At 44.5% G+C, this 23,678-nt stretch overlaps 1 protein-coding gene across 1 annotated transcript; it reads left to right on the top strand.

Annotated features, from left to right (window-relative positions):
* Nucleotides 1-997: 997 nt before the first annotated feature.
* MRPS10 (mitochondrial ribosomal protein S10) lies at nt 998-19,204 on the top strand. Its single transcript, XM_026507448.4, has 7 exons — nt 998-1,325; nt 11,593-11,657; nt 11,746-11,818; nt 13,993-14,129; nt 15,541-15,649; nt 16,906-16,995; nt 17,484-19,204. Exons 1-7 carry the CDS (start codon nt 1,278-1,280, stop codon nt 17,565-17,567), a joined length of 606 nt encoding a protein of 201 aa, XP_026363233.1. The 5' UTR covers nt 998-1,277; the 3' UTR covers nt 17,568-19,204.
* The last annotated feature ends 4,474 nt before the right edge of the window (nt 19,205-23,678 follow it).

Here is a 23,678-nt window from a genome sequence, read left to right as displayed (position 1 = left end):
ATCCCAACTGGAGCAGAAACCAAGAGTTGGACGCTCAACAGACTGCACCACCCAGGCGCCCCAGAAGCAACTTCATGTTACGAAGAGTGGATGACATTATCTTGCATCATTATGTGCTGGGCATTATACCAAACCATCACATATCAGCATCTCATTTATCCTGCATAGCAACTATTTGAAGTGGGAACTATTGTTATCATCTCTAGTTGATATATGAGAAACTTCAGGCTCAGCGTGAAGAAGTAACTTGCCCACAGTCACTCAGCTAAGTGGTAAACCCAGATCTCCCAATTATAAGCCTAGAATTTCCCATTACGCTGAATTGCATATGTGAAAACACCTGGGGGAAATAAAGCTTAGAGAATTGCACAAATGGAAGAGATTTTTATTATAGCAAACCCCAGTTAAAAGCCTTTTTAGTTGGAGCTAAATTGTGATGGACATTAATAACCAGACATTTTTTGATTTAAAACTTTTTGGCTTGTGGTACTGGGTAATGGCAGCAATTGTAAATTCTGAAATACTAGAGTAACTTAAGGAAATGAAGACTTAGGAAGATCTGTAGGACAGTGGTGTACAGGGTGGCAGGGGGCACAAAAATGTCAGATGGTGTGAGGAAGGAATATGGGATTAAGGAACATAGCAAGGCTGTTGAAATGAAGTAAAGGGTTAGGACGTAGACTCATTGCAGTGGTACTTTTCCTTTTTTTTTTTTTTTTTTAAGATTTTATTTTTAAGTAATCTCTACACCCAACATGGGGCTCAAACTCACAACCCTGAGATGAAGAGTCACATGCTCTGGTGATTGAGCCAGGCCAGGCACCCCTGGTACTTTTCCTTTTAATGAAATACAAATTTTGTTAAAATTTTAAAACACACAGAAATAGGAAAATAAATCAACCATTAATAATCCACTACCCAGAAATAACTGCTGCTAATATATTAACTATATGGTTTTCAAAGCATGTATTACGTTGCCTCCAACAAAACAGGAACTACATAAGACAAACAGGATTTGAAGAGGAAACATTGAAGAAACTTGGTAACTATCTAGACATGGGCTGATGCAATATTATCAAGACCGAGCGCGGGCCAGTCGTCAGACTCTAAGGAAGCCAGCTGTACTCTCAGTCCCACCCTCAAAAACCGCGGAATCGTGTCTCTATGGTTGTTTCTGTGCCGGGACGCAAGGCTACACTCTCTCCTTTTGCGGAACTCTATAGTCTGAGGACGCAGCTGTGACCCCGGAAGCGGTCCTGGGAGGCCTGGACGGCAAGATGGCGGCGCGGGCAGCGCTCGGCTCCATGTGCCGGCGTCTCTGGCAGGTACCTGGCGGGCTGGGGGTGCTAAGCCGGCTGACAGGACAGTAGCCACAATATCTGACTGCCAGATGTCGTCCTGGCCATCTGAAATTTTCTCCGGTATTTATTCCTCATCCTGGCGCATTGTTTGCCCGAAGGTGGCGAGAAGGGGCAGGTTTTATTTCGAATTCTCTCGTGGGATAAAAACATAAGAGGGCACGGGCTCCTGGGTGGCTCAGTCGTTGGGCGTCCGCCTTCGGCTCAGGGCGTGATCCTGGTGTTCCAGGATCGAGCCCCATGTCAGGCTCTTCCTCTGGGAGCCTGCTTCTTCCTCTCCCGCTCCCCCTGTTTGTGTTCCCTCTCTCACTGGCTGTCTCTCTGTCGAATGAATAAATAAAATGTTAAAACAAAAAAAAACCATAAGAGGGCAAAGACGGGAACAAGAAGAATCGTAGCATGTCAGAGCTGGAAAGAATATTGAACAGCATATGTTCCAAACCCCTCCTTTCAGATTTGCAAAGTAAACTGAAGCTCAGAGAAGAACTGCTTCGGTAAAATTAGGGACTGAACTGGTGCAAGATCTTAGACACCTCTCATGGAACCAAATTGGGATACTTTTCGGATATCCGGGGGTTCTGAGATTAGATGAGAGCGCTGAAGTCGTAGGAATGGGTTAAGGATTCGCCGTTCTTTGGAGACAAAGCAAAAACTTAAGCAGTGATTCTCAAATTTCTTGGCCTCAGTACCCCTTTAACATTCTAATACTTCAAAGAGCTTTTGTTTTTGTGGGTTTTAGCAATGGATATTTAGCTTATTTGAAAATAAAACTGAGAATCTTAAAAATGCTTATTTATTTAAAAATTAAATTAACTCATATGTTAATTAACTTTTATGGAAAGATAACTCAGTTTTTCAAAACAATTAGTTCCAAGAGTGGCAGTGTTTTATGTTTTTGTAAATTTCTTGTTAACCTTAAAAATGACTTTACCAGCAAAAATGAGTTTATTTAGGAATAACAGATTTGCAATTTGGGACATGCAAGCTACGGCAAAACATACGTAAGTCCCCAAATAAAGGAGAGGCACAAATGTATTTTAGAAAGAAGGAGGAAGTTAGGAGGGGCTGTTTTGAATGGAAGTCCAGTGGAGAAAAGCAAGAGTTCAGTGTTAAAATGGTTTCTCCTTGGCTGAATTGGAAGGTAGTCAGTTTCTTGTAGAATATTCAGTGTACATCTTTTCCTGTTGGGGCCTGTAATTGATCATTGTTTCCTGTTGATTCTTTTATTGAGGCCTGTAATTGGCAATTCTTCTGTAATTGATTTTAAGTAGTGTGGGTCCCCCTTTTAGCCTCCACCTCTACTTGAGTGAGGTTTCCCTTTATTTTTACATCTCTTTTTGATTAAGATCTTTCTTCAAAAGCATTGCTGATTGGGAGTCCGATTTCCATGTTTAGCAGTTGTGTCCCTCAGTACCAGGAAGGACTTTTCCGGGTTGCCGTGTCTTATGTCTAAGGGAAAGGGCAGATGGGAAGCCTACTGAGGTCACATTCAAGTAACGAGGGGTGGCAGGGAGAATGCTCAGGCACTTCCATCTATCAGGACATTATCGAGCTTGTAAGCACTGGAGATCATCTCCTTATTGGTTACATCGTTTTTACAAAAGTTGGACAGGCTAAGTACAAAACTTAAATAATTATACAAAAGAAGTAATATAACTATTCCAAATTGTATGATGGTTCTAAACCAGGACCCTAAGTCTAAAGGTAGCCAACTGAAATATTTATTGGCACTTATTCCAACTTAGGAGAGAGAAGTTCCCCCTGCAGAGGCAAACCTGGGATCATGTATGCCTCCTGGAAGTCCCTGTTTAAAGTAGCCGTGAAGACAAAATAGTGAAACTGCCAAAACACGCTGAAATAATTAACTGAGTGCATTTGGGAAAATACAATGTAGTCATAAACATGAAGCTAGTAGCTAATTAACTTTTTGCAAAAATAGCAAAACTTCAAAGATATATGCAAACAGTATTGTTACCTCAAAACAACTGTTTGGAACCAAATGTAATCCAATAATACAGCACAGAAGGTTGCAAGTTCAGAGATGGTGAACTTGGGTAAGATGCTGGAGTCAGGTTAAACAAAGAGACGCAGCCTTCAGAAAAGGCACGTGAAAGGTTAATTTGTCACAGGATAATGATGCAGCTGTTTTCAAAGGCCATACTCAAAGGAAGAGGTTTCCCGCTTTCACAAGGGTTTGGGAAATGCAGACAAGGACATTTTCTTTCCGCAAAAGAGATAGTAGAAGTAAATAGTGAGGAAAAGGTGTACAGGCTTGGCCTGGACATCTTGGGAATGCTGCCTCTTCAGGTGACGTCTACTTCAGTTTTCAGAAATGTTTACTTTAGGTCATCAGACAGTGTGCAGATCCAGTCAGGGTTTGATGCTTTCTTTAGATGTGTCATGTGAACGCAGGATTCTCTCCCTTGGAGTTTGGCAGCACAAGGGTTGGTTAGCAGTAGCTGATGAGGTCCCTCCCAGCGAGGTTAAAGAGAGTCTGTGTGGATGTATCTTTTCCGGTAGGTGAAATCTACAGGTTGCAAGGTGTGATGGTTAAGGTCTCTCTCCCCAGAGTGCACTGTGAAGAGATTGCTCTAGCAAAGCATGGTTGTTTTTTATAGAAATAATGAGGCCTTTACAATAGGACGTATATATCCTTTTATCAATTGTGGGTCAAGGAGGCAGGGACCAGGTGCACTGGGCATCCTGTGACTAGCTCAGAGAGTGAGAGTCTGCATTCCAGTGTGGGTGGATCCGAGATTCAGAAGGACTAATGGCAGTGCTTTCGGCCAAGGTATTTGGAGAGTCTCTACAAATTTTGCCAATTGAGTTCTAATAGTACTGTTAGTTTAACTAACCCTGAGGACTGAGGCTTAGATATATACAATAAAAGTGTTGTAAAACCAGCCAAACAGCACAGACTTGTCAAAGCACCTGACTGGTGACATGGGTTCCCCAGTCACTATGAAATTTAAGAGGGGTTCCCCCGGTAGGAATAATCCTTTCTAACAGAATTTTAGCCGCAGAAGAAGCAGTGGCCTATCTATAAGGGAAAGGTTTAGTTCAGTGAGAAACATATAAACCATGACTGAAACATATTTATATCCATGAAATGGGGGTGTTGTATGAAATTCATGCAAACAGGTTTCTTTGCATTGCACTTTGGACAGGTGGGATGAATGAGGTAGACATTTTTTGCAGCCTTATTAATATTTCCCCATGAATATTAGTTCGTGATGCTGTCATTTTGTCAGTAGACCAGTGGTTTAATACATGTACAGTGGTAAGTAGTGGGAATGTTAGAATTTCTGGTAAGGCCAGATTGTTATTTGGTCCAAATCACAGTTCTCTTTTTATCGAGCCAACACTTATTCTCTTTCCAATATTGTTTTTCCCTCTCTGGGGCCAATTGTTGGGTATCTCTGGTTAATTTTTCCAAATTGTCATTTTGGGGAACATCCCTTTGGACCGTGACAGAGGTTTGGTTATTGATTTCTTTGAAAGCACTATTTTTGTTGAAAATAGTAGTGAGGTGGTTTCCTTTGGTGCCCAGGGAGTTGAGTCTGGAATGCTTGGGAACCTTAATAACAGAGCAGCCAGCCAAAGTATGGTATCAAATAAATTTTGGATATAGGAGATGTTTTTAATTTTATCCCCATTGGAGATTAGGAAACTTCTTGACTGCTTCCTAACATTCCAAAGTTATGAACTACCCCAAAGGCACACTTACTATTGGTATAAATTTGCAGCTTTACCCTTAGCCAAAATTCAAGGATAGTTAAAGGGGATCCCATGATTATTTCTTCAGTGGCCCTAACTAAGTGCAGTGGCAGGAATGGCTCAGAAATTAGGGGAATATCCCCCTGCTACAGGGTCTAGTTATTGGCTACAATACCTTATAGGCCATCATGGTCCCCACGTTTTGGGATGAGTACTTCCAAGGGTGTTTCTTTCCCCTCCACATACAAAGAGTAAGAAGAGAAGTTGGTAATTAGGATATCTGAGGGCAGGGGCAGGGGGCTTTATTAAAATCCCAAAAGCTTTGTCTTCTCGATTTTTCCAAATAATAGGGTTGGGTTTGTCATTTTTCTTTTTTTAGTAAAGCATATAGAGATTGAGCCATAAAAGAAGTTTCAAATCCAATTTCGACAGCAGCCAGCCAGTCCAAGAAAACCTCATAATTGGCACTTCTCTTTAGGTTTGGGGAAGTTCAGGATGGTATGAGGCCTCCCTGGATCCAATGTAGTCCTTGTTCTGAGATCACGTGCTCTAAGTATCAAACCTGACTTTGAGCGAACTGCAGTTTTTTCTTCAGTGACTTTGTGTTCTTTTAATAAAGGCCAAGGCCCAAAGCTTTAATAGGTAGATGCTGCCTTACTGAGAAGAGATTGGAGAAGGGCAGCAGAAAGCAAATCATGTACATATTATAACCAAGTAGATCCTGCAGAAGGCTGTCATCCAAATCCGTTTTTAAGGTTGGTGAAGAGTAAGGACTCTGTGCAACCCTGAGGCCTTACTGTCCAGGTGTCTTTCCATCCTTCCCAAGTGGAAGCAAAAAGATACTGTCTATCCTTACCAGCTGGGATACTAAAACCACACGATGTAGGTCAATCACAATGAGGATTTTGCTTTCAGTGGGAATGGATGTCAGCAACATATGGGCGTGAGGAACAACAGGGGGCCAAGGGATAACAATGTACTGTTCAGAGGCCCTAGACAAACCTTCCTTGGCCATTGAGTTTTCTCACAGGTAAAATAGGGGTATTACTAGGACTAGTGCAGGGGATAACGAGGCCCTGAGCTTTGTAATCTTCTGTTACAGGCTTGATGCCTTACAGGGCTTCTTTATGTATAGGATATTCATTCATTCTGGGGGGAGGTTTTGAGGGATCTGTTTGAATCTTGATGGGAAGTGCACTGTGGGTTCTGCCAGTCAGTTGAAGATTTTGCCCAGAAAGAGGATTTGTCCCAATAGGGACAGACCGTGTCCCCAGATGCAACTACAGTGCTGTCAGATGTGGAGCAAATGAAAGGTGTCAAAAGGTCATTTAACCCCCGCTGGTTGGCCATTTTGATTACTACTGTCAAATGCTAGAATTATGTTCCTTTTTGAGAGAAAGAAATTCCAGCGTGATATATTTATAAAAAATCTTGGCCCAATGAATGAATAGGAGCAGAGGAACTAAGGAGAAAAGGGTGTGTATCTACCGTATCTCCTAACGGACCTAGACCAAAGAGAACAGGTTCAGAGACAGGAAACTGGTGAAGTTTGTTAGACCCGTTTGAACTGTTCTAGAACTCCAAGGCAGGGACTGCTTTATAGCACTGGGCTGAGCACCAGGAGTGTAGTTCTGGTGTCAGTAGGATGAAGACTTTATTCCTGATCTGAGCAGTGGTTTCTCTGAACCACGTAAGAGGAAGTTTTGGGAAGAGCCCCTGTAGTTCCTCGCAGCCCCGTCTTGGGAATGAGGACATTGGAAAAGCTGGCTGTAGGGGCGCCTGGGTGGCTCAGTCGTTAAGCATCTGCCTTTGGCTCAGGCTGTGATCCCAGGGTCCTGGGATCTGAGCCCCACGTCAGGCTCCTCCGCTGGAAGCCTGCTTCTTCCTCTCCCACTCCCCCTGCTTGTGTTCCCTCTCTCGCTGGCTGTCTCTCTCTCTGTCAAATAAATAAATAAAATCTTAAAAAAAAAAAAAAAAAAGAAAAGCTGGCTGTAGAGGGCTGAAGGCATCTGGAGCACTTAAGATGGTAACAATCTTTTTTTTTTTTTTTTAAAGATTTTATTTATTTCAGAGAGAGAGAAGAAGCAGGGGCGGGGGGCAGAGAGAGGGAGAAGCAGACTCCCCACTGAGCAGGGAGCCCGATGCACGGCTTGAGCCCAGGACCCCGAGATCATGACCTGAGCCAAAGGCAAACGCTTAACCAACAGAGCCCTCCAGGCGCCCTGGTAACAATATTTTTCCAGTGTTCTGGCTCTTTGCAACAATAGTAGAAACTAGGAAGTTTTGGTTTTGTTTAAGGGCCTTCATTTGTTGGAGTTGCATATTAAGAATTTTGGGGTGCCCGGGTGGCTCAGTTGGTTAAGTGTCCAACTCTTGATCTCAGCTCAGGTCAGGATCTTGGGGTCATGAGTTCAGGCCCCACATTGGCCTCCATGCTGGACATGGAGCCTCCTTAAAAAAGTAGATGAAAAGAAAATTAAGAATTTTAGTGGTCTTTCTTTTAGGTGACTGCGCTAGGGTACTAGCAAGCTGTTTTTCCAAATTAACTAAATCAGGAGTGGACACAGTTTCGCACTCCATCTTGGTTTTTTTTTTTAACTAAAAGAGTTAGCCCAGTTCAGCCCATTAAGAATCACATTACCCTGATGGATTCAACATCAGAAGGAAGACCAGAATTTTCTTCGAAAACAATCCGAAAGGGGCGCCTGGGTGGCACAGCGGTTGGGCGTCTGCCTTCGGCTCAGGGCGTGATCCTGGCGTTACGGGATCGAGCCCCACATCGGGCTCTTCCACTATGAGCCTGCTTCTTCCTCTCCCACTCCCCCTGCTTGTGTTCCCTCTCTCGCTGGCTGTCTCTATCTCTATCGAATAAATAAATAAAATCTTTAAAAAAAAAAAGAAAAGAAAAGAAAACAATCCGAAAGCAATTATAATAGTCATGAAGAGGTTCATCAGTCTTTTGTATGCAAGACTGAATTTGGTTCCAATCAACAGGCTTAGGAAAAGCTACTGTAATTGCTTGGTGGAGATCTCCAGTGAATGTTCTGGCATCTTACCAAAAGTTAGGGGTCTGTTCCTCTAAATTCCTTTCAAGATATTCCCATCGGGCTAGCTACAGCCAGTATTTGGCCTGGCCCCCACCAACATGCATGTGGGCTAATTGCTAAAAAATCTGAGAAACCGGGTTGGTAAGTTTGAGTAACTATGTGAAATGCTTCCGCAAGCCTATGGGGGTTCTCAGTCACTATAAGGAACTTTAACCACGGCTCTCAATTCTGCATCGCTCCAGGGAACATAAGGAATTTGGGGGTTATTTGGATCCTCAAAAGATTTAACTTTAGGGGCGCCTGGGTGGCTCAGTCGGTTCAGCATCTGACTCTTGATTTTGGGTTGGGGTTGTGAGATCGAGCCCCGCGTCTGGCTCCGCACTCGACAGGGAGCCTGCTTGAGATTCTCTCTCCCTCTACCTCTCCACCTGCTTGGGCGCATGCATGTTCTCTCTCAAAAAATTTTTTAAAAAGTCTTAAAAAGATTTAACTTTAAAGGGGCAGGTTTTGATAGGTTCAGTAGAGGAGGGAGCAGGGTGAGGTTCGGGTGCAAAGGGAAGTTTGGCGAGAGAAGTAGAATGGGGAGATTGAGGGTGTAGACGAGGTGGAGGCACCAGAAGGGGGAGGGGGGTGATGGCGCCACAGGTGGGGCCTGAGCATAAAGTGGCTGCCACACTCCTGGGAGTGGGGGCGTGTCCCTCAGACTCAGGAGCCTTTTTGTCTTTGCCTCAGTGAGTCTAGAAATTGTATTTTGCAGAGAGGCAATTTTAGATTCCTTGATAATGCTTAGAAGCTTTAAGGTACCAATCAAAATAGGCATCCCATTCAATTTCGACAATTTTGGAGACTTGGCTGCCTGGTTTACTTTTGAGGAAACCAAAAAAGTTCCCCGTGATGGCCACTGAAGTTCTAAATTACTTTCGTAATATTAAGTCAGTTCATTTAGTTAGACGTGGGCATGAGGAGGAACCGCAGCTTTTAAACATAAAACCACCAGTATTCCAGAAGGGGAGCTGCCCGCAAAGTATTTTAATGACTGGGGATCTTGTTTCTTAGAGGTTTTTCTCTAGAGTAAAAAAAGAAAAATTCCTGAACAGCAGTTTCAGCAGGAACACCTGGTTCGAAAGGAATCAGACCAAAGGCCAGCACAGTACCAGTAGGAACAGCCCAGTTCTGGAAAGGAGGTAGACCAAAACTAGCACAGTTCCAAGCAGGCACAGTTACAACAGGAACCGTCTGGTTCCAAAAAGGAGTCAGACCAAGGTCAGACAAGTACTCTCTGAAAGGACAAAGCCTTAAAACAGATCCCAAATAAAGCCTGGAGAGCTCAAAACAGAGAGAGTAGGGCTTGAAGTCCAGGAGAAACTTAGCCTCCAACTCTAGGGCTGGTAAGAGAGCAGTGAGCTTCACTGGCTCTGTGGGCCCTGACACCTGTTTGCTCACCAGCCCCGGAGTTGTTGAGGGTCATTCCTGGATCCCACTTCTCATCACTAAGTAATGTTAACCTTAAAAACGAAAGTTATTTTACCAGTAAAAATTGGTTTATTTGGGAATGACAGAGAATTGCAGTTTGGGACATGCAAGCTATTGCAAAACCATAGGCAAGTCCCATAAACAAAGAAGGGAAACATTATTTTATGGAGAAAAAGGAAGAAGATGGGAAGGGTTTTGAATGAAAGTCCAGTGGAGAAAAGCAAGAGTTCAGAGTGATGGCTTTTCATTGGCTGAGGCGCAAGAGGTAGTCAGTTTCTTGTAGAAGACTCAGTGAATATCTTTTCCTGTTGGGGCCTATAATTGACAGTTCTTTCTATAATTGACATTCCGTGGTATGGCTCCTCCTTCTAGCCTCCCTACTGTACTCTGATGAGGTTTTCCCTTTATGGGTTTTCACACTCTTTAATGTCTGGCTTAATGGAGGGCAACTGGATTCTCCTGTCTGCTTCCGCAGTCTGTTGCTTTATCACATAGCATGTAGCCTCTAGAAAACTTCGCTGTACACGGTTGAGAGTGAGAGTGGAAAAGTGCAAACGACGGCTGTTATTATGAAAATAGTTTTAATCTCCCAGGCCTCCTGAAAGTGTCTCGTGGGCCCCTCAGGTCCTCAGACCATCCTTTGAGAACCAGTGTTCTTAAAGAAAGTCAGGTGGCAGTAGAGGTTGAAATTTTGAACTACTAAGGCACACCTGGACTCCCCAGACTCTGCTCCATCCCCTCAAAAAACAAAAAAAACTTAAGAACTTCTTAAGGCCGGGGGCACCTGGGCGGTACAGTTAAGCATCCAACTTTTGGTGTCTGCTCAGGTCAGGATCTCAGGGTCGTGAGATCAAGCCCCGTGTCAGGCTCCGCACTCAGTGCAGAGTCTGCTTGAGAGTCTCTGTCCCTCTTCTTCTGCCCCCACATAAATAAATGAATAATAAATAAATAAACCTTAAAAAAATTCTTAAGGTTCATTTGTGGTTGTAACAGCACTTTAGGCTCCAACTTTTTTTTTTTTTTTTAAGGATTTTCTTTGTCGCGGTGAGCACAAGCAGGGGGAGTGCACAAGCAGGGGGAGTGCACAAGCAGGGGGAGTGCACAAGCAGGGGGAGTGGCAGGCAGAGGGAGAAGCAGGCTTCCTGCTGAGCAGGGAGCCCTATGTGGGACTCCATCCCAGGACCCTGGGATCATGACCTGAGCTGAAGGCAGATGCTTCATCGACTGAGCCCCCCAGGCGCCCCTCTCAGGTTACATTTTTAAATCTCAGGAAAGCTCAAGGGGGAAACAGATGGCAAATGACATTATTATATATGGTACTATAGGTCTCCTACAACCAGAAGTTTTGTCCACCAGGGGGAGCCCACAGTAAAGGATTTGGAAAGCCTGGGTTGCTGGGAGTATGAGGTGCAGCAGTGGTGTAAGATGGGTGTCAGTTTCACTGTGAATTTCAGTTTATTTATAAGCTAAGCTCTCCCAGCCAAGCCAAGAAACATATGGTTAGAAAAAAATGTATGAAAGCTTCAAAAAAGGGTACTTTAGAATTCTTATTTCAGCTCTTAATAAATTAAGGAGACTTTATTACTCGGGAATAGACAAGATAAGTATTAAAGTACATTTAATCTGTAAAAAAATAATGGGAAAATGAAGTCAGTTTTTCCTTGATGTCCACATATTTAAATCATAGGTGTGGCTTCAATGTGAGATTGCTTGTGTGTGTCTGTGTAAATTGCTTTTTAAAAAAGTTTTTACTCCAAAGCTTTAAGACATACAGATTCTCTAGTATTTTGAGTATCTGTTTTGATGATCAACTCTGTAGTTGTCCTCTTGTTTTTAAATGAAATCTAATCTGGCATTTTAGTTACCCTAGTATCTTCATCTGAAATAATGAGATAGCCCTTAATTTGAAGCGTTGTACATCTTTTGATTTTTTTAGTGGAAACTATGAATGTTTGAGGATTGACTTTAATTCTAACACATGCTCCCCCTTTTTTTAGGGTTCAAGGAATTTTTCTGTAAACAGTTCTAAGAGCAGTACAGCCAGAAATGGTGGCTTTCTCCTGTAAGTATATAATTGGATGTGCTAAATTGAATAGGGAAATGGGCTTTTGTGCTGTTTCACTTAGGTGTTTCTTTGTTTCCACATATAGCAGCACCAGTATGAAATGGGTACAGTTTTCAAACCTACACGTTGATATTCCCAAGGATTTGACCAAGCCTACGGTATGTACTCCCTATTTCTGGTAAGGAGCTATATTAGCAATAAGTTTTTCTCATTATTTCATTTGGGGCTGTTTCCCAAACACTTTATGAATAAGTGTTTTGTTCTCGAATACTGGCAGGTGCACGGTGTGCCTGAGTGAAGTACTCTCTAATGTCTCTGCGCGCTCATGTCATCTATCACGGAGTCGAGGAATCAGTTCTTTACCCCAGATAACCATTACTGTGGGAATAAGCAGACTTTTGCTTCAGCTCAGCACAATGTGAAGGGTCGTCATAATTAATGATGCAGAATTCTTGATATTATGTTATAGAAAATGTTTTTCTTAGAAGCGTAAGTCCATTTTAAGGCATTGAGCCTGGGCCTGGACAGTCATTTATTGTTCACAGTGAGGAAGAACATGACCACAAGCAAAGAAAATGTAGAAGTAGCTGTGTAACCTTGTTTCCTTTAAGTAAAAACCATGATTTATCAACCCAGTTTTTGTGTAAATTGTGGTTTAAACAGTCCTTCCAAATTCTGAATCTTTTCAGTTCCAGCCCTCAAAAATCATCCCTTGTGACAGTTTGGTATGACTCCTCCTAGACATTTGTCCGTGTGTGACCGCCTTACCCACGCGCGCGCTCCCCGGAAGGGGACTGTGTTATGCATAATGCACTGCTCTGTGGTTGTCCCCGCTGAGTAGATGCGGCTCTGTCTCCGTGACAGTGCACACGAACCCTGGGCCTCTACGTCAGGTCTTCGCATGGGCAGGCCTGTAAGGAGAGGTGTTGGGGTGGGCACAGTGGCAGTCCGTGCCCTTTATAAATGAGAAAGCTGCCACTTAACTCCAGCCACTTGTTGCCGTGTGAGACGTCAGACCTAGTGATGTCACGTGGTCTTAAATTTTCCAAGCTAACCTGAAATCCAAATTTTCATTCAAAATCTCTTGATTTTTCCTATCATGACAGATTCAGACTATCTTTAAAACCCTGAAGGGACCAATCAAAACACATCTTGGGGCTGTATTCCCTTTTCCTTGCCCCACGAGTTATGATACAGAATATCAGTGTATTCTCTTCTTCCAGCAACCCTATTTGAGGTAATTGGGAGTAAATGTCTAGCTAGCTTCCTGGTTTAATAAGTAGATCTTCTTTCAGGAGTGAAGTAATTTAACCCTGAATCATTGGATTAGTAAGATAAATTACTGGTCTAATGGATGAATGAAGGGGATTGTAATTCATCTCTTGGAAGAAAGTCAGAAATGTCAGACCCATTATTCCTAAGATCTTTAAGTATTAGAGTGGAAGAGGGAGAAGTTAAATGTACAGTCAGTGCTGTAACATCTTAATTAGAAATGAGTAGTTTTTTTTATTAGGGCAGGTAAACATACATGAATGAAACCTAATAAGGGGCGCCTGGGTGGCTCAGTCGGTTAAGTGTCTGCCTTCGGCTCAGGTCATGATCCCAGGGTCCTGGGATTGAGTCTAGCATGGGGCTCCCTGCTCAGCGGGGAGTCTGCGTCTCCCTCTGCCTGCCGCTCCCCCTGCTTGTGCTCTCTTTCTCTCTCTGACAAATAAATAAATAAAATCTTAAAGAAAAAGAAAAACCCAAAACCTAATAAAAAATACGAATAGCAATAGCTTGCCTTTGTATGACAACGTTTTATAATTTATAAGCACTTTAATCTGTGTTTACTTACTAGTTCGCTACAGTGATGCTGTGAGCTCTGGCATAGGTGTGACCCTATCTTACATATGAGCAAACTGCAGTGCGGTGAAATGCTGGGACTTGCCTGTTATCGTTCAGCTGGGAGTGGCAGTTTAACTCCCAGTCCAAGTCTTCCGACCTTGTGACCAGCCTACTTTGTTAACAGACCCCAAAACCCTTTCCCTTTGTGTATTTGGGGCTCAGTAACTATGAAGTTAGAAGGTTCCTCTCGTGACTTTGTAGGTTGCTTGAAAGTCCTTTTGATTTAAACTATATTTTCACGGATTATAAGAGTCATTGTGGAGATCTGAATGTGATAGTAGCTAGGTAATTAAGCTAATAGTATTAAGATGTTACTCAGCATTTTTCTCCTCATTTATTAGTAAACTCTGAAATTGTTCAATTGAGGATAATACATGAAATTTTCCAGTTATAAATATTAGAGGAACCATAACTGAAACTTTTCTTTTTGATTTTAAAATTGTAGATAACCATTTCTGATGAACCAGATACATTATATAAGCGCCTGTCAGTTTTAGTAAAAGGCCATGATAAGGCTGTATTGGACAGTTACGAATATTTTGCCGTGCTTGCTGCAAAAGAACTTGGTATCTCTATTAAAGTGTAAGTATGATCTTTCCTAATCTGACCTGTTAGCTGCTATAACGAGATGGTGCTGATCCCAGCTAGGTCTGAGCCCTTAAAATAGTATAGAAACTCACGGTGGGTAGAGTTTAGGTTTGTCATAGTGTCCTAATCAGTATTCCTGCCTACTAGAATTTTTAAATACTAGAATGAGTGAACAAGGAAAATAAAGGAAATCCTTTCTTCAGCAATTGCACAGACATAAGAAGACCCACGAAGCCGTCATGTCTGGACTCCATGGGGCAGGGTGGTGAATGAGGTGAACAAGCAGTCGTTTTAGACTCTGATGATCTTTGTCTAATATACTGTTGTTTCAGAACTGCCTTCAGAAACATCACTCACCCAGTCATTTCATACAGGAGCAAGGCTAGCTTCGTATGGCCTTGAAATCACTGCTGGGTCAAGTGTAACTATAGTAGTCTCCCCCTTATCCGTGAAGGATACTTCCAGGACCCCCAGCAAATGCCTGGAACTGTGGGTGGTACCGAACCCACCATGTCTGTTTTCTCCTATACCTATATGCCCGTGATGAAGAGATTTATAAATTAGGCACAGTAGAGATTGACAACGATAACTAGTCACAAAATAGAACAATTGCAACAATATACTGTAATTAAAGTTACGTGAATGGGCTCTCTGTCTCTCTCCCTCTCTCAAAACATCTTGTGCTGTGCTCACCCCTGGGATGATGTGAGATGATAAAATGCCCAGGTGATGAGATGAAGGGAGGTGAATGATGCAGGCGTCACGTTAGGCTGCTATTAACCTTCTGACTCTCGCAGAGGAGTTGTCATCTGCTTCTGGGCCACGGTTGACCACGGGCAACGGAAACTGCTAAAAGCAAAACCATGGATAAGGGGGGACTACCACACCTCTTTCGTCTAGTCACCTGCCCCTTCTGATGCTGGACAAGACGCATTTAGGGCTTTGCCAGTCTTGCCTTATAAGAAAACAGAAGGAACCACACCTTTCCCATAACAGACTTTTTAGTTTTGTGGTTATGGGTGGATTTGCAGAATCCCCTAAAACAACACACCCAGCAGCACACTAGTGCTACTCCTCACAGTTGATACATCTGGTCAGAGCCGGCCTTCGGGGCGGTGGGGGGTAAAAGCCGGAGGCATATGCCTGTGCCCTTGCGTGCCAAGGCTCGTTTGGGTCTGTGCAGTATCTGCTCCCTTGCTGTGTGCTGTGTATATTTTGGCCTGAGCTTCGTGACAGCAGCTGTTGCGCACAGCAGGCTTGACAGCTGGAAGTCTGAACGTGGTAGCTGGTGCCTGTAATTGCGGATGAGCCTCACCTGCAAAACTGCAGTCCTGCTTCGGTAGCAGTGACTCAGGCTCTAACATCACTTAGCTTAAGGATGTCGTTCCGCCCATTGACATTTCAGACATGAACCTCCAAGGAAAATAGAGCGGTTTACTCTTCTCAAATCAGTGCATATTTTCAAGAAGCACAGAGTTCAGTATGAAATGAGAACACTCTACAGATGTTTAGAGGTGAGTTTATTTCAGACATTCAAGCATTTGTGAAATGCCCACAATTTCACACGAGCACGTTGTAACTGCCCTTTAACGTTGACTGCATGGACTTCCTGTCGGTCAGCCCGTGACCGATAGCTGTAGAGAAGGTTAGTGATAGGAAGTCAGACTCAAATAAAGCCATCCTTTAGAGTAGTGCATACTTTAACCTAGCAATGCAGATTATGCTCATTTTCATAAAATAATAACTGGAAGAATTTTGCTTATATTTCATAAATTCTAGTCAAGTTTTTACATAGTTCTAGTGATTGTTTTCACACACTAATGGGTCTTCCATGTCCACGATGGGAAGCATTAACGTTTTTCGCTCATCAATTACTCATTTGTGCGTCCAGTAGGGTCAGCATAGTCCTGTGATTAAGGAGAGCAAGGGTTCTGGAGTCATGCAGGTCCAAGTACTGGCACGTACCAGCTGCGTGATCTGCGCCTCGGTTCCTTCATCTGTGGAATGAGAGTAATAATGGTATGCGTCTCATAAAGCTAGTGTGAGGATTAAATGAGATATTTCCTGACAGCACTTAGAATGCTCCCATCACATAGTAAATGACTATTAGTAAGTGTAATGAAAACAAACACACACACTTGCCAGCTGGGTTCCATAGAGCCCTGGTTTTAAGGTGTTCTGGGCCATGCTCCCCCCTTCCAGTCAACCGGAAGATCTGTCCATCTCTCCGCTTATTTATTTCTTTATTAAAGATTTTATTTATTTATTAGAGCAAGAGTGCATGAGCAGGGGGAGGAGGGGTTGCAGAGGGACAAGCAGACTCCCCTCTGAGTGGGGACCCTGATGTGGAGCTTGATCCCAGGACCCCAAGGTCATGACCTGAGCCAAGAGCAGTTGCTGAACCAACTGAGCCACGCAGGCACCCCAGTACTTTTTTAAACTGGAAGTCTGGGGGCACCTGCATGGCTCAGTCAGTTAAGCGTCTGACTCTTGATTTCAGTTCAGGTCATGGTCTCAGGGTCATGAGATCGAGCCGAGTTGAGCTCTGCACTGGGCATGGAGCTGCTTGGTATTCTTTCTTCCCCTCTCCTTCTGCCCGTCCCACCCCCACCAGCATGCACGCTTTCTCTCTCTCTAAAGAAAAAAAGAGTTGGAATTCCTGTAAGATTTCACAGACAAAAGGCTATACCGCTTTTACTAAAAAAAAAGAAAACTTAAAATTTCTGCTTTAACAGCATATCGTGAACCAATTTCATGTTTGAAATTTTAGTTAGAACATCTAACTGGAAGTACAGCAGATGTCTACTTGGAATATATTCAGCGTAACTTACCTGAAGGAGTTGCCATGGAGGTGACAAAGGTATGACTTGAATTTCTAGATCCGTTGGAGAGAGATCTGTATTGTCGTTTTGATACTTGCAGCCCTGTCCCGGCCCACTGAGTGGCGGGGAGGGCCTGAGGCGGACCGGAGCCAGAGTTGCCACAGTGGCTGGGGTCTCTGCCCCCTGTGCAGCGCTGGCAGCCCAGCAGAACCCTGCCAGTGCAGCCCACGTCCTCCCCAAGCCGCCCCTGGAGTCTCCCTCCCCCTTAGTAGTTGTAGGCATGGGGCCCCCATTCCTCGGCAGTCCCTGGGGATCACTGAGGGTCAAATAGGCTGTCTGCGTGAGAGTGTTTTATGTACCATTCCGGGTCGTCTCCTTGTTTCAGAGCCCTACACAGAGATGGGGGGGGGGGGGGTAAAAGGAAAAAAGAAGACAGGAGGACTCGAGGGAACAAAATGAATAAATCCAATTTGTGGCTGAAGATCTAAGTCCACATTGTGTTACAGTTCTGTTTTTCTCTTTTTAGACCAAATTAGAACAATTACCAGAACACATCAAGGAGCCAGTCTGGGAAACGGTACCAGAAGAAAAAGAAGAAGGCAAGTCCTAAAGGCTCAGTGAGTGCACTGGTGCCGGCATTGGCCCCGAGATGGGGTCAGACGTGTGTGTTGACATAGAGAGGCTTCCAGTCGGGGAGACTGTGAGTCCACCTGACCGCCCCGTTGAGCCCACATAAGCCCACATGCCCTGATCTGCTCAAAGCAAGGGGTGGGACTTCAGTGACACACTGGACTCTGGTGAAAAACCACTTGACCTGTTCTGTACACGTCATCATTTCAGTCCTGATTTTAACAAATGTGAGCAAACCACTTCGACTACTGTGCACCAAAAGAATCGAGTTTATATTTTGTTGCTCTGTTACTGTTCAAGGATTAGTTCGCACTGGTTTTAACTTGTATCATTTCATCTGAAAGTGAATGTTTGAAATATCCCTTACGCACATTCTCCCTTTTGAGCCACCTAGAAGGAACCTTCGGTTAATTTGGTTAATTTAACACCGAACAGTTAAAGTTCTTTGTATGTACCTCAGCGCAAGCTGGCAGATGCTAGTTTGGGGATGGTAACCTCCAAATTTTACCTCATTTAAATGTCATTAAGCATGACATTCTTGACCGTGAATATATCACGCAGCAGCTCACGCACATTGGTGGCATGCACTGAACTCGTCTTGCTGCCCAAACCCTTACCAGGCCTCCTGGGAGGATCACTGTTAAGGAATTTGAGCTCTCGAGAAATCACTATCACTTTTTCATCCTGTGATTCATTCATTCAACAGGCTTTTATTTTGTTAGCTCTGTAACCAGCACTGTAGGAAATACCAGACATTGAATGGAAATAATGGCTTTTGAAAACTGTGCAGAGCACAGATACATATTTTTCCTTATTAAGCCTCACATTGATAAGGCCTCTTTCTTTTGGTAAATGGCCTTCTTTTTGTTTGGAGAGGTCTACTTTTCCATGAAATTAAATCGGAGTTAAAGGCCTGAAAGAGGCAAGGCTACAATGTGCTGAAACTGCTGGTGTATCAACCCCAAGGGAGTGATTCGTTTCCTTTTTACAGCACAGTCGGGTCCATGTCTTCTTGCGGTTTCCTTCACATCTTTGGGGTCCTTATGACTTCTCAGTTTTTCCCCCCTTAAACTGGAGTCCTGGTTCTCTTTTCCCCGACCTACTATCAGATACCAGCGATTTGAACGCACACCGCTTACGTATCAGACTTACAGTACTGTTGGTAACAAGAGAACAGTTACAGCCTTCTGCCCCTGACCCCATTCACTTCACAGCTCAGTTGCTGACGGTGTCATTCACAAACGCCTAACGCATCCTTACCCCAGGTTTAAGCCTCGGGATTAAGAACGAGCCGATAAAACGAGCAATAATGATGGAACTATATCTAGCAAAGCAGCAGTCTGTGACCCATTTTTACTTGAAATCATCTCTTAAATATAGATCCACACCTAAGCTTTTTTTTTGTTTACAAACAGTATTAATCACTGTATCATAAGATGATTTATACAGATTTGCCTCCAGTGACTCTGCGTGTGAGCTCCTTGAAAGGTATGCATCAACTTCGAGCTGTTTTCAGACGAAATCAGTCTAAACCAGATTACTTAGCTTAGCACTTCAGATGACATTAAAATCCTGTTTTAAGGTGAATATACAAATAAACTACATACATAACAAAAACTAGTGGTATTTCTTTGACAAAAGTATTTGGCATATTTGAAACCTACTTCCTGAATAAACAAGACAACTTCTTCATCCTGACAGGCTTTTTTTAATTGGTTCTCCCTAGAAAAATACCTGCTTGAAAATCAGAATTAATACCCAAGTCCCCATGTTTTGTCCATGTGGGGAAGGGAGGTCATGAGAGAAAAGGACCTGACTGAATGAATCACAAGGCAGGTGGAAGGAAGTGAGATTATTTTTTGTTACTGAAGTGTAACCCTGGGTTCATTGTTGCTTTCTCTGATCTAGATATATTTTCTTTTATATTAAATAAAATAATCTTACCCTCTGTTTAAAGTTATCGATAAACCTCCATAGATCAGACTCAGTCAGGGCCTAGTTTTGATGCTTTCAAAGCAAATCACAGATGGGTTCCCTTGGCCACTCAAACATGTCACAGTAAATACATCCAGCAGTTATTTTCAGCCAGTAGTCTGATTTCCTAACATTTCTTCTTGTTAAAGCTGCCGTTGCTCCTTTCCTACATGGTATTATTTAGTTTTACCACAACATGAATGAGTAGCAGAGTAGAGAAAACAAAGCCTTTGGAGTCAGGCCTGAGTCAGGTAAGAGTTTAACCCCCTAACTGCTTTACACTTGGGTGGGATACTTAACCCTGTCAGAGCCTCAGTGTACTCATGAGTAAAATGTAGGAAACAATACCTACTTATTAAGGTTAGGAGTGTTAAATTAGATCGCTTAGCAGCGCCTCTCATACCGGACGGGTAATAGGCATCGATATGTGACAGCTGTTAACCGGATGGCGTGCAGATCTGGTGAGGCTCAGGTGTTGGCGTGCTGTGGGTACTGTTTACAACCAGCTGGAAAGGACCTCAGAGTATCTCCGAGGCAAGGACAACACTTACAGTGGCTACAAAGCCTTATGTACTCACTGAAGTTGATGCAAAGTTTAATTTAGATGAGAAAACACAGAACATGCTTATTATAATCACCACCACCCATTATACCAAGCATTTTGCATAGTCATTACGGATGCTATCTTACTTAATCTTCATAACAACCCAGTAAAGTAGTTACAATTATCACCTCCATTTTACAGGAGAGAAAACCAAGTGATGACTAGCCCACTCGGTCACCCAGTTCACAGAAGAAGCTGAGCCCCAAAGTGCAGCTGATTGGTGTGAGTCCAGTTCAAGACAGGGACAGCCTAGAAAGGGTAGGAAGTACTCGGATACCCACATATTCAATGCAGAATGTTCAAATCTGAAATCCAAATTCATTTCCCCTTTACGTGAGCAAAATGTGCTCATTTCCCTAAAGCTTAGAAGAGTTGGGGGCACCCGGGTGGCTCAGTTGGTTAAGCATGAGACTCCGGATCTCAGTCCAGGTCTTAATCTCAGGGTCGTGAGTTCAAGCCCTGTATTGGGCTCCACGCTCGGCGTGGAGCTGACTTAAAAAGAAGTAAAGAGATTGACTTGGGGGGGGAGATACCTAAAGAATAAAAGATGTAAATGTGTGTGAATAAAGGCAAGAAGCATAACACACAGGCAGTCCCTGTGGTGTCCGATGGGGCAGCAGGAGAGTTGAGGCTTCAGCAAGGGGGTCCCACTGGGTCACGAGAACAACCAGCATGGAGATGGTTTACAGGAGGTCTTCAGGCCAGGCCCATCCAGGGTTCAGCAGAGTCCAGCTTGTGGCTCTCAAACATTTCTCAGCTGCTGGAGCCAGGCTTATGGCTGACTGCCTGCGATCCCCAGGGTTCTCTGCAAATCCCTGCTCAATGCCTAACCCTGCTCTCCTTAAATCCTTGCTATTGTTACTCACTTCCAGCTATCATTTCTCTGTATGGCTCCTAATCCTCTTTAAAATGATATATTTATACCTCAACAGCTCAGCAATATTTAAGGGCAGGTCATGGGCAACTGACCCACGTGAAAAATGCCAATTGAATTTTAGGTTCCTTGACCAGAGGCTTATCAAGTTATTTCATTCGTAGTTGTTTTTTTTTTTTTAAGATTTTATTTATTTGAGAGAAAAAGAGATACAGAGAGCACAAGCAGGGAGGAGAGGAAGAAGCAGACTCCTGGCTGAGCAGGGAGCCCCATGTGGGGCTCAATCCTGGAACCCTGAGATCATGACCTGAGTCAAAGGCAGACACTTCACCAGCAGAGCCCCCCGGACGCTCCCCATTCGTATAGTTTCTTAACATGAGCACAGGTGCCATACATCAGTCCCTCCTCAGTGTTGCTTAAATATTGATAAACGCAAAGAGACAGGGATGACACCCCCTCCACACCCAGCCAGTCAAGGTGCTGTCGGGGCAGAGCCGCAGCAGCTGCTGGGCACGTGTCTTCAGGGGTGAGGAGATGGGGAGAAGATTCAGTTGAGCATTATGAAGCAAATAAGAAAGGATAGCGTCAGAATGACTTGAGTGGCTACTCGAGGTGGGCTTGGGAAATTTCTCTCTGAGGAGGGAAGAGTGTCAAGAGGACAGCCACGTGAAGCCGTAGGGGGAGAGCAGTCCGGGCGGCAAGGTCGGTGAGTGGCAAGGGCCCATGAGTTCGGTGTGTCTTGGGGACAACGACGGAGGAACACGAAGACCAAGTAGGCAAGGGCTAGACCGCGTCGTGTGTCGCGGCTGTGGGAAGGAGCATGGGTTTAATTCTGAGTGTGACTGGGAAGCCCTAGGGCGGTTGGGAGCAGGAGAGTGACCGATCAGGTTGGTGCTTTAGAGCACGGTGTGCTGGCTGCTGCGCACGGACTGGGAAGGGGCAGAAACGCCAGCTAGGACCTGCTGCGGGGTCCAGGTGTGAGGACACAGCCTGGGTGAGAGATGCGGTAGTGCAGGCGACGAGAAATGGTTGGATTCAGAATATGGTTTGGCGCTGGAGCTGACGGAAGGGCCTACTGGTAGATCGAAACGAGATCTAAGAGGAAGAAAAGACTGAAGACTGACTCCTCATTTTTGGCTTAAGCAGCTGGGTACATGGTATTGCTATCACAGAGGAGGAAAAGGCTGGAGGGATCTAAGCAGGAAATCGGGAGCTTGGCTTTGGCTTTGCCATGTTTGCAATCTGAGTATAGTTGGCCGGTGGGCAGCTAGTTCATAAACTGAATTCTGGGGAGAGGTCTGGGCTGCAATCTGAGTATAGATGGCCGGTGGGCAGCTAGTTCATAAACTGAATTCTGGGGAGAGGTCTGGGCTGCAATCTGAGTATAGTTGGCCGGTGGGCAGCTAGTTCATAAACTGAATTCTGGGGAGAGGTCTGGGCTGCAATCTGAGTATAGATGGCCGGTGGGCAGCTAGGCTCATAAATTGAATTCTGGGGAGAGGTCTGGGCTGCAATCTGAGTATAGTTGGCCGGTGGGCAGCTAGGCTCATAAATTGAATTCTGGGGAGAGGTCTGGGCTGCAATCTGAGTATAGTTGGCCGGTGGGCAGCTAGGCTCATAAATTGAATTCTGGGGAGAGGTCTGGGCTGCAATCTGAGTATAGTTGGCCGGTGGGCAGCTAGGCTCATAAATTGAATTCTGGGGAGAGGTCTGGGCTGCAATCTGAGTATAGATGGCCGGTGGGCAGCTAGGCTCATAAATGGAATTCTGGGGAGAGGTCTGGGCTGCAGGTACAAATTGGGAAGCTATCAGCCTACCAATGGTATATAATGTTGGGGTGCGTGAGCTCACCTGGAGGGGCAGTGTGGGGAGGTGAGAAGAGTACCGACGACAAGCCTAGGAGCCCCAAGCAGGAAGAGATGTGTTAAACAGGAAGAGGTGGGAGCAAAGGAGGGGAGCGAGGCTGGAGTGAGATCAGAGGAGCGTAGGTTCTTCAAACCCGGAGTACTAGAGGAAAGAATTCGTTGGTTGAACTGGGAAGCGTCTGTTGGCGGAGTGCGTATGGCAGGTAGGTCACTGGTGACCGCTTCTCCGTGGAGTGACGAGGATGAGCATCCATCTGGCCGGAGTAAGCTGAGTGAGTAAGAAAGAAGAGGGTGCAGAACAGTTTTGAGAATGTTCGGTCATCGCTTGCTGCATGACAAACACCCAACCCCTAGGGGCTCCAGTGACACTTTGCACACGAATTACAGCTTGGTCGCGGCTCTGTGGGGACAGTGCCCCATTTGGTATCAGCTGCAGTGGCTGCAAGACGAGGGCTGGAGTGATCTGCAGAGTCACTCACACACCCCCCCTGACGTTCCTGGTGGTTGAGGTGGGCTGCCAGCCGGAACCCCTGAAAGTGCTCTGGGCTTCCCACAATATGGGGCTGAGCTCCTAGGGCAGGTCCTGAGGGAGAGCCAGGCGGAAGCCCTATCGCTTTTGATGGCCGAGTCTTGGAAGTCACCCAGTGTCCCTTTTGCCTGTTCTCTCCAATGAGTAGCCACAGAGTGAGAAGAGCCAAAATTAAGACAGTAGGTGGAGGTCCAAGGGGGCAAGTAGGCACCATGCCTGGGGCCCACGGGATTTCTAATTTAATT

This window comes from Ursus arctos, unplaced genomic scaffold (assembly GCF_023065955.2).
Source record: "Ursus arctos isolate Adak ecotype North America unplaced genomic scaffold, UrsArc2.0 scaffold_29, whole genome shotgun sequence".
Classification (NCBI taxonomy): domain Eukaryota; kingdom Metazoa; phylum Chordata; class Mammalia; order Carnivora; family Ursidae; genus Ursus; species Ursus arctos.
This window is presented reverse-complemented; position numbering and strand designations above follow the sequence as displayed.

Coding starts and splice junctions, on each gene's coding strand:
- MRPS10 (XM_026507448.4), top strand. CDS start 1,278: ATGGCGGCGCGGGCAGCGCTCGGCTCCATGTGCCGGCGTCTCTGGCAG. Junction 1,326..11,592: donor TGTGCCGGCGTCTCTGGCAG/GTACCTGGCGGG, acceptor CCCTTTTTTTAG/GGTTCAAGGAATTTTTCTGT. Junction 15,650..16,905: donor CACTCTACAGATGTTTAGAG/GTGAGTTTATTT, acceptor TTGAAATTTTAG/TTAGAACATCTAACTGGAAG.